A 10,043-nucleotide genomic window follows, 5' to 3' on the forward strand; every position below is an offset into this window, starting at 1 on the left:
AGGTCGTTGTGTTTGTCTTTTGTTTGCGCTAGTGAGTGGATGTGAAGGGGACATAATCCTGCTTTAGGACCCAGAGCTTTCATTTCATAAGAGATCAGCATGTTGATTCCAAGGTTTATCAAAGCTCCCTCTCTGCGTTCGGCTGCAGAGGCCGTTTTTTATCTGGAGCCCGGGTTGCTCCACGGCGCCTCGGGCAAATAACCTTTCGGAGCACAATCGGCGTCTTTGTTGGTCGAACAAAGTTGGTTTGTATCTGCTCATCACACGGGGCCGGGGACTGTGTGTTCTGCGGGGAGTGTGATAGCCGTGTGAGGCTCCGCCGTCAATCTCCGTGGGCAAGGCTGCCGCCGCGGGCGCTCGGGGAGCGTCTCACCTCATTCCCCGCGCGCGTGCGTGCGTGCGTGCGTGCGCGCGTGCGCGCGTGTGCTCGGGGAGATACCAGCCGCTGCCACCCTATAATCTCCACCCTGAGCCCAGTCGTGGGGGTCCTCGCCGAGCTGCGGGCCCCGGGGGAGCCTGTCACTGTGCGCCCCGGGGCCCTGCGGGTCCGATCCGGCCGCGGCGAACAGACGCCGGTCCGGTTGCGCGCGCGGGAGCCAGACCCCGCGGCGAGTTTGGGATAATCCCCGTGCGCGCCTCCAACTCGCTGCCGTGCGCGTTTGGAGGCTTATCGCCTCTCCTCGACGCAGGCGCTGCGCTGGAAGTCTGAGTCGATTTCCATATTGATCCTTGTTCTCTGGCTGAAGGTGGATGTTCCCGACGCGTCAAAGCCGAGCGGATGACACGTGTACAGCGGGGTAGTTATTTGTAAGCGACGCAAAAACAAGCGGCCGCCGCTAAAAACAAGACAGAGGAGAGACAAACGCGTCTTTGACGGTGATTTTCTCACAATTTCAGGGTAGTTAGATGAGGCGCATTCATTACAGCGGTACCAGTGTTCCTGTATTAAAGCCTCCTCTGTGGCAGCGGCAGACACAATTATAAGGTGTAATTAATTGTGTGTAATAAATCATTTGCTAGTTACAACACCACTGGATCCACTCTGTAAAAACGCCATCATGACTGAAGTGGGGTCATTTATTAGACTAACACATTTTCTGCAATTGTAAACTATTTTCTAATGAGTGAATTCTGCATTAGGGCAAAAGGGAACAAATGGATCTGACCCAAATGCTGCACCTTTGCTAAAGGTCAAAGTTCAAACAGTGTTGAAGGGAGGCCTCAAAAGAAGAAAACCTGTAAAATATCATGGGTGAATTAAATTCAAATTAAGGACCCAAATAATGTGGTAGAAAGCCAGAAAGCATCTATTTTAAGCAGTGGTTTTACATCTGCTGATATGAAGCATATGATTAGTCAGCAGTCGCTCTCCTGTTGTTGTGACCGTCGGGCCCACGCTTTCAGTCAGAAACAGAGGGTTCTGAGCGGCTGCTGCGGTGCCGGTCGCGCCTCTTTCTTTGTCTGCGCAGCGTTTCCTGGGGAGCGCACAGGGGAGCACACCTGGGCCCTGCCGGAACCCCGGGGCGCCGCAGAACCCGGGGGCCCAACATCTGCATGTGTCATGTGTTTGTAGAAACGCTCCCTCACCTTGTTCGCCCGCAAACAACAGCCGCAGCACAAGGTTCCTGTCACAGAAATCTGATGCAGTTATTCCTATTCCACCGCAGAAGTGGAACAGTGTGGTGAGAGACATTGTTATATTTTAAACTATTTAAACTTTATATAAGCCTAGAATTAATCATTAAGGATAAAGTCACAGATGCTGTGATTTTAAGACTCTAAACGAGTCCAGTAAAATATTCCCTCTGCCTGGATTCTGCTCCGATTGTCAAACTCAGTCTGTCCCTCGTGACCGCAACAGGCCTCCTGCTGTGTAAAATGTAAAGTCATTAAAATCCACATGAGAAAATGTTTCACACCTCTCAGCTCGTCACGCGCATCTTCCACCTGGAGGACACGTCAGTGAGCAGCGTCCACTGGGGGGAGACACTCCATCACGGCCCCGCTCGCGTCACATGTCACCTGCTGCTGTGACGGCGTCCCGACGCCAGGGGGCAGCAGTGTGCGCGCGCAGCACTAACGATGGGGGCTGGGGGTCACCTGGGATCCGCGAAAGAGTCCCCACCGGGGAGCAATAGATTGTTTTTCACCACATGGTGATTAATATCATGCAGTGAAACCTGCAGTTCAGGACCAAGATGAACCAGAGGGGTCATGAGATGAGACACGTGATTAGACGCTCAGACCTTCCTCTGAGTTCTCTTATTTAAATTTTGTTTGATCGAAAATGCAAAACGCTTTTTGGTTCGTTTAAAATTATTCAAGAAAAATAAGAAGCTTGGTACAAGATGAAATTGTAACCGAAACCAAAACCAAGACAGACATTCACAGAGACGGCTTTTAAAATACAAATAGTGAGTTTAATTGTTATTATTAGTCGTATATTCAGATTATTCTGATATTTTAAAATCTTTGCTGACACGTTTCTTTACATTTACAAGCAGCATTTAATTAAAACACATCCTGTTCCAGAGTATATTTACTTTACATTTATTCATTTCTATCATTTCCACCTGTTTCTTTAGGCAGGAAATGCTGACAAATACTTTATATTCTGTATTAGCTGCTTGTTTACATTTTGCACAATATAATATATTTTTTACACTTCTTTCCAAAATCCAGACTAGATTTTTCTGTAGATTTCTGCATCTTGTTAAAATTGACTCCTTGTGGGCTTGATTGATGGGTATATTTTAGTTTAGGTAGATTACAACAATCAAATAATAATTATATCAAACCCACATAACTAAAAAACACTGAGATCAAAATTGACCCAGTGGGGTAAATATGGTGAATGTGTTTTCAGCATCCAGAATCTTTTTAGCTCTTAAACATATACTTGTTTACTCTGTTTACTGTTAGCATTGATATTATTTGTATGATTAACCAAGAGACCGCGCTCATTGCCTGCGTTCATCCTCTTTTCCACATTTACCTCCCTGCCTGACACACTTCTATCATCAGTGAAAGTCCTTTCAGATTAACATTCCTCAGGACAAAATTGTGTGGTCTTGTATTTAGATGCCCTTGACATAAAAAAAGTTTGGGAATCCCTGTTGCCGCCGCCGCTCTCGCTGTTGTGTGGAGCTTTTTGAACACAGAAATACATACATACCCTATCATACACTTTCTCTCCCTGTCTCCCCTCTGCCTGATGTAGTGTGACAGTGTGCTCGCCTGCAGCACTCTGCTGGCGTGGAAACAATCAGCTTTGACAGAAAGGGGGGAGGCGGTGGGGGGGTGGAGGGAGGTAGAGGAGTAGGGAGGGGAGAGAGGACGGAGGGGAGGCAGCGGCCCGAGGCCTGTGGATGATGAACTGGATAGAAAGACCTGTTATCAGAGGAGAAACAATACAAAACAGACGACAGAGAGACAGACAGTCTGATAGACAGATAAACGGACGGACGGATAGACAGACAGACAGATTCCATATTAATTTGATTATTGTTTGTCTCATTCCTGCAGCTTCAGTATTAATTACATTACAGGAATTGTAACTGTTTTTTTCAGCTACTCCGCAGCTGATTGGCTTAACTTGAACTGAGTTTATTTCTACATTGAAAGAACAGGCCTCACATCAAAACGTTAAAGGACAAATGTGACAACAGCAGGACGAACCCTCATTCACAGAAGGTGTCACCAGAACCTGTTGGCGTCGCTCCACCGAGGGTCTCCGCGGTGTCACTCACCCACTTGACTCTGGGCTGATCCGGTTCGAGCTGTCAGGCCCATTGACGCGCTCCTCCGCCGTCGCTCGCTGATTCCAGGACTTGAAGCCGGTGCGTGTGGAGGGAGGAGGAGCGCGTTGACGGCTCAGCTGCCTCGTCTGCTATAACCAGCTAATAAATATGAAAACAGCAGGTTAAAACTTTTTTATTCGTCCCGTGCCTGAAAGGATTATACCCTTCTATAGAGTCCCGTGAAAATCCCCCAAACCTCATAATGCTCAACGTTGTCCCATAAAACTGTGTTGGACAAAAGGCAGAGAAAAGGGGCCTTTTCACGCATAAGGGGTTTTCTCAAGAGCACATTGAGTGCAGTCCCGGCTGGGATCCGCCCATAGATTATCTGGCAGTGGGTGAAAGCGGGGCAGGGAGCGGCAGGTGGGTGCGCCGAGCACGGGGGTCGCGCGGCGGCTGGAGCGGAGCGGAGCGGAGCGGAGCGCGGAGGGAGCCGCGCAGCTGCGGGCAGGAATGCCCGCAGATTATCGCTCCCATTTAAGTGGCTGCCCTTTCTTTCCCCCCCCCCCCCCCTCGACCTTTTGCCCGCCCAGGTCTCCCTCCCACCTCCGGGAGATGGGGCTAAACGGTGGCACCCCTGTCCACAAAGGCGACAAGCGGCGCGGGGCGCGCGCGTCCCAGCGCCGTGAAATCGTGGATTAAAAGCGATGAACACAGATCCCGCAAGAAATCGGGGGAGTTTCACGCGCTTAAGTGAATGCGCCAAGTTACGCATGAGTCCGGGTTAACACACTCTTAAACTCTGTCTCACTCCGGTCCCCAGAGGCTTCTTTCACACAAGATCTTGGTCTTCAGATTCTGTGAAGCAGCGCGTTCATCAACATATGGCGGCCTGTAGATGAAGCCGGGGCCCTTTAATAATGCAGCTCATGAATTTATCTCTGCAACTTTGCCAGAAATTAATCAAACAACACAATGGATGCAAATTGCCCCCCCCCCCCCCCACCCACCTTAATGCACCGACTAATCTCGTGTCAAATGGACGCGTCCGCTTTTATCTTTATTTCCCTGCATTCGTTATGAAATCGGTGTCTTTTTGCCACAATGCATTTATCAGGGGAAGATTACCGTCGTTGACCCACGGACTCGGAGTCTGCCTGGGAGTGGGCTCTTTGCACCGGCCGCGGTCTCTAATCTCCGCCGTCCAAAGCGCGTCCTCCTCCAAACGTGGCCCGAGGCGCTGAGCGGCTCCTCGGCTTAATCCGCCTCGCGACCCCGCGGACCCCGCCGTTCCACTGGGGTTTGGCTGAGTGGCAAAACACTCGGTGCTTTTTCACGCCACCTTCAAGCGAAAGGGGATTAATGTTCTCACCATTATGAATAATGAGGATGAATAGCAAACAGTCGTCTGTACGTCCTGCGCCGCGCGAAGGAAGGAATGTTTCCACCGACGCGTCTTGCGGCTGTTTGTAAAGGCGACAATCAGCAGAATGGACTGAAAGCAGTTGTTTCGTTCCCGTGACAAACTTGCCTTCATTGATCCGATGGTGTTTGTGTGATTTAGTGTCACTACGAGCGACAACAGCTCTGCCCCAAATCACCGAACAAGACGGTTTGAAGAGTAAAAATTCAGTCAAGTCGTGTTTTAACAGTCTATCGGTTAAAGAAGCGGACAATTTAGCTTTTTGCTCAGTTTCAATTCAAGTGAGCGCGTGACCTTTAAAGGAGGTGTCTGTAATGAACTGCCCTGAACTAAACCTCTGCTTACATCGCTCTCTGTTGCTAAGTGTTATGATGACTGACCTCATGGGACCATGTAGAAAACGGTTCATTCTGAGTGAATGAACCAGCAGTGGTTACACTTTCTGTCCCGCTGTAAGACGTGAGGAGCAGTTGCATCATCAGTTGCATCTTCTCCTCATTCATTGCAGGAATTTCCAACAATCACTGGGTCATAATTACACACACACACACACACACACACACACACACACACACACACACACACACACACACACACACACACACACACACACACAGTTACAGTTAAAACAGACCAACAACAAATGATGTCAAAATAATAATAATGATAATAAACAGGTCAACTTGGTCATTAACTTTAACTTCATAACATTTCTCTTCTCCACTTTCTCCAACAAATGTCAAACGCGCCTGTGGTTTCACATGTTGTGCATGTTCTTTGCGTCTCCGGCACCTTTCACCCTTTGTTGCTCCGTATTTTGTAAGCTGCACTGGTTCATAAACTCTGTATCCACAGCTGCCAAAACAGGCACTGCAGCTTGGAAGGAGAATATGAAAATGAAATATGAAACAGTGGTGTGATAAACTGGTAGATAATCATCTTTTCATTAAACTTTCATCCCCAGTGACTTAAATATTCAAGAGCCCAATTACAGAGCTTGTATCTCTCTCTCTCTCTCTCTCTCTTCCTCACTCTGGCTTTTTCTGAACAAGTCAGGGAGATGGTTGAGTGGCTTAAGGCTTGAGTGAGAGCATCATTATGAAGCGGTCACACACGGGGAGGAGGGGGAGGAGGGGAGTGACCCATCGCCTCTCATCGAGGACAGGGAGCAGCAGGCCCGATGCTGAGGCTGTCCAAATACCAGGATGAGCAGGAAGAGGAAGCAGAGACAGAGAGAGAGACAGGCGGCAGACAGACATGCAGCGTGCAGCCATGCAGGTCTGATGGATGGAGGGATGGAGGGAGGGAGGGAGGGAGGGAGGGAGGGAGGGAGACGAAGAAGGAGAGACACGCAGAGAGGAGTATAGATTTTCCAGGCAGATAGTGGAAAGATGAGTGCCACAAACAGGGTGCATGACTCTGTTGTCTGCCTGTTTCACTCTGTGTGTGTGTGTGTGTGTGTGTGTGTGTGTGTGTGTGTGTGTGTGTGTGTGTGTGTGTGTGTGTGTGTCAGTGTATTAGCAGTCAGAGCATTGAAGCCCACGGGCGATTCCTGTGTGCGCCTGCGATAAAGGGAAAAAGGGAGGAAGTAAAGCGGGGCGTGCGGGGAGGGGAGGGAGGGCGAGGGGTGGTTGGGTGAGAGGAGAGAGATGGGGAAGTTGTTTGGGGGAGGAGGGCGGCGTGTAAAGAGAGAAAGAGAGAGGAGAGAGGAAAGAGCATCCAGCAGAGCAGGAGCTTCCTCTGTGCCGTCAGAGCCTCTTGTTCATGTCCCCAATGGTCTCTCTCTCTGTCTCTCTCTCACACACACACACACACACACACACACACACACACACACACACACACACACACACACACACACACACACACACACACGTTCCCTCACCCAATTGCTCTCTTCTCCCTCAAACCAACTCCTCTCCTCACTCCCTCCCTCCTTCCCTCTCATGAAAAGAGTGTCTTGGCAGGGTAATTAAGAATGGCCTCTAAACACAGGAGTATGGCAGGAACGCTCCAGATGAAAGTAAATGATTAAAATAATTACAGGCTGAGAGCTGACGAGCCGGAGTGTGGGGTGGCCGCCGGACATTTGTCGGTAATTAGATAATTAATCTGAATGCAAATGATGAGCCCTAACGAAGCAGTCAAGCTGAACCGGCGACAACTGCCGTGAGTGAAATGTGAGGGTGGGAGGTGAGGGAAGAGGGGAGGAAGAGAGGAAAAGGCAGAGAGAGGGGGGGGGGACGCATGGATATGAGTGTAAAATATCCAGCCTCCCCAAAAATCAGCATGAAAAGCAAAAAGCAAGCAGCAGCAGCATTGTAAATCAATAGGAATGTCTGGAAGTGACAGCTCAACAGCCTCCTCCTCCACTCGGTAACTTTCAGTCGTAGTGACAAGCCGACATGAATACCTAGTTAAAAATACACAAAAGTCAAAACCACCACGTGTTGTGCTCGCTCCCAGGGAGCTGATGTGCCAAATGAAGGGTACGCACATGAAATGGCACCTGAGGAAGAAAGTGGAGCACGCTCTGCACACACCGAGATGCGTGAGCAAATTGTGGATTTACTCGCTCTCTGCAGCGTGCGCGCACGCACACACACACACACACACACACACACACACACTCTTGCGCTCATTATTTTCCTTCCTTACTCACGCCTGTGTGCTCTAAGCAGAGAATAAACACCAAACTTCACAGTGTGGTGGAAGAGCTGAAGCAGCACATCAGCTCCTCCAACGTACACGAGTCCACGTATGATGGATCGATATGAAACATGTGGTTACGCTCTGAGAGCACGGCCCCTGGAGACAGACAGGAAGGACCACCGAACATCTGTCCTCTGTGGTCATTATGAGTCTGAATTTGGAATTTTGCACCAATTTTTGATCTCTTGAGGTTTTATCCATGTTTTTAGACGTGTTGTGTCTTTTTTGTAATCATCTTCTTGCTGGTAAATGTGAAAGTTAAAGCTGCAAGTGCTTTAATTTACAATGAGACGCCTCAGTTGGAGGCAGGTGTCAGGGTTGATAACATGCCTCCCTTGTTGATGTAAATTATGCAACACATCCACTCACACCTTTAAGAGGCTCTGGAGAAAAATGTTTTACCTGTCCACCACTCTCATTAAACGCAAACAGATCAGCCGCTCGCTCATTCAAACTGCCTTAACATAATTATTAGACACCGCTGCTGCGTGTAGTGTGCTGTTAGTGCTCGGTTAGAACAGTGTTGCACCCTGTGCCGATTAACATGCGCATTAATGAGCACTCACTTGCTCACGTTCAACAGTTTAATGATTTACCCTTGAATACGTTGAGCTGATTATTGACACAGGATTTAAATCAATCTAAACTGAAGTTGTTAAATTGTGCGTAGCGTACACAGCAGTTTAACAACTTCATGTGTGTACGATGGATACTACTAATGGGTCTAATGGCAGTTTAACAGGTTGAGAGTTTATTTACAAAAGCACAGATATTTAAGAAAGTGAGATAAGAGTCAAAGAACACTGACAACTACCAGCCTTTGATGAGACAAACTGTTGATCACACCTCTTACGATAACTACAGTTTTCAATCAAATCTGGATTAAACCGATACATGTTGGGATGTATAATTTTTCAAACTAAAAACTGAACTCTTGATACCAAATCAGAAGAAACTAAATAGTGAGATTTTATGATTTTAGATAAAACTATTTTGAAACAGCACAAGTGGAATAATTGTGTATGTATGTGTATATATATACACACACACACACACACATACATACACATGTGAATCTGTTATTTATTCATCATCACCATGTTTCAGAACCACTTTAAGAGCATGAACAACCATCAACAACCGAGCATTAAAAAGTTTTTGGAACAATGCAAGAGTCCAGTGTTGGCGTATGATGCCACGTGTGAGTTTTATGAACCTGTCAGAGTGACGACAGTCCTTCCGAGTCCATGAGTGTCACTTTACTCCACCACCAGATCAAACTCCTCCGCCTGCTCGAACTCTGCGTTCATCTTGGCCGCCAGCGCCTCCAGCTCGCCGCTGTCTATCTGCTGCACCTTCCTCCTCCTCCTCCTCCTCCTCCTCTCCTTCACCACGGCCACTCCGGGGATGTTGGGATAAGGCTCGAGGAGAGCTGAGCTACTGTCCTCCGCCTCAAGCAAGCTGGTGAAGGAGTTCAGAGCAGACAGGGATCCGCACGCTTCCAGCGCGCTTTTGGAATGCCCGACCGCGCGGACCTCCGGGGTCTTTAGCTTCTCGAAGCCGAATAAAGTTTCTCGGGGGTCGGGGCTGCTGAAGGACTTGTCGCTGAGCCGACTGTAAGAGCGCCGTACTTTCTGCGACCACACCTCGTCCGCTGCGTCCATCGCCGGCTGCTGAGGGCGAGAAGGCGGCGGGGATGACGGAAGGATCGGCGACGGCATAGCTGCCGCCTTCTTCTCCTTCTTAGCCGAGGAGGAGCTCCGGCGGCGCGAGTCAGCACCTGTGGGCGAGACCTTCTGCTTCTTCAGCTCGGCGCTTTGTGACTCCGATCGCCGTGGCGTGTTCTCCTTGTTGTGATCCGAGGGTGCAGCCGTTTTCCTAGGCGCTATCTTCCTCACCACGATCGAGCGTTTAACATGAACGGAGCCCTGCGCCATTTTGTTTTCGGTTTGTCTATTAGCCAGAGGAGGGGAGCTCAGCCGCGGCGACCGTCTCCTCTGCAACCCGCTAGAGATATTCGACTCCACCATTATATGTCCGGGTGTCCGTTCGTTCATACCCACGTCGTCTTCAAGCGTTACGCGTCTCCCCCTGGACTGGAACCACAGTTGAAGCGGCAATAACACAGCACGGGTGACACACAACAACAGCAATTCGTTCAAAAGAGC

General features: G+C 49.1%; 2 protein-coding genes and 1 long non-coding RNA gene across 3 annotated transcripts in view; 1 reads left to right on the plus strand and 2 right to left on the minus strand.

Annotated features, from left to right (window-relative positions):
- LOC114866222 (uncharacterized) overlaps position 1 on the plus strand; it is a 4,214-nt gene extending 4,213 nt beyond the window's left edge. The window contains exon 2 of the mRNA XM_029167944.1: position 1. This exon is cut by the window's left edge and continues 1,383 nt beyond it. The gene's annotated coding sequence lies outside the window, so the exon portion shown is untranslated.
- A 2,423-nt stretch (positions 2-2,424) lies between these two features.
- LOC114866242 (uncharacterized) lies at positions 2,425-5,673 on the minus strand. Its single transcript, XR_003787660.3, has 4 exons — positions 5,544-5,673; positions 4,869-5,082; positions 3,750-3,899; positions 2,425-3,441 (listed from the first exon to the last, which is right to left on the minus strand). It is a non-coding gene; the product is annotated as an uncharacterized LOC114866242 (long non-coding RNA).
- Positions 5,674-8,445: 2,772 nt separating this feature from the next.
- Positions 8,446-9,932, minus strand: cdca5 (cell division cycle associated 5). Its single transcript, XM_029167415.3, has one exon. The coding sequence runs from the start codon at positions 9,930-9,932 to the stop codon at positions 9,135-9,137; it is 798 nt and encodes a 265-aa protein (XP_029023248.1). The 3' UTR covers positions 8,446-9,134.
- Positions 9,933-10,043: the final 111 nt, after the last annotated feature.

The sequence above is a fragment of the Betta splendens genome, chromosome 11 (genome assembly GCF_900634795.4).
Source record: "Betta splendens chromosome 11, fBetSpl5.4, whole genome shotgun sequence".
Lineage (NCBI taxonomy): Eukaryota > Metazoa > Chordata > Actinopteri > Anabantiformes > Osphronemidae > Betta > Betta splendens.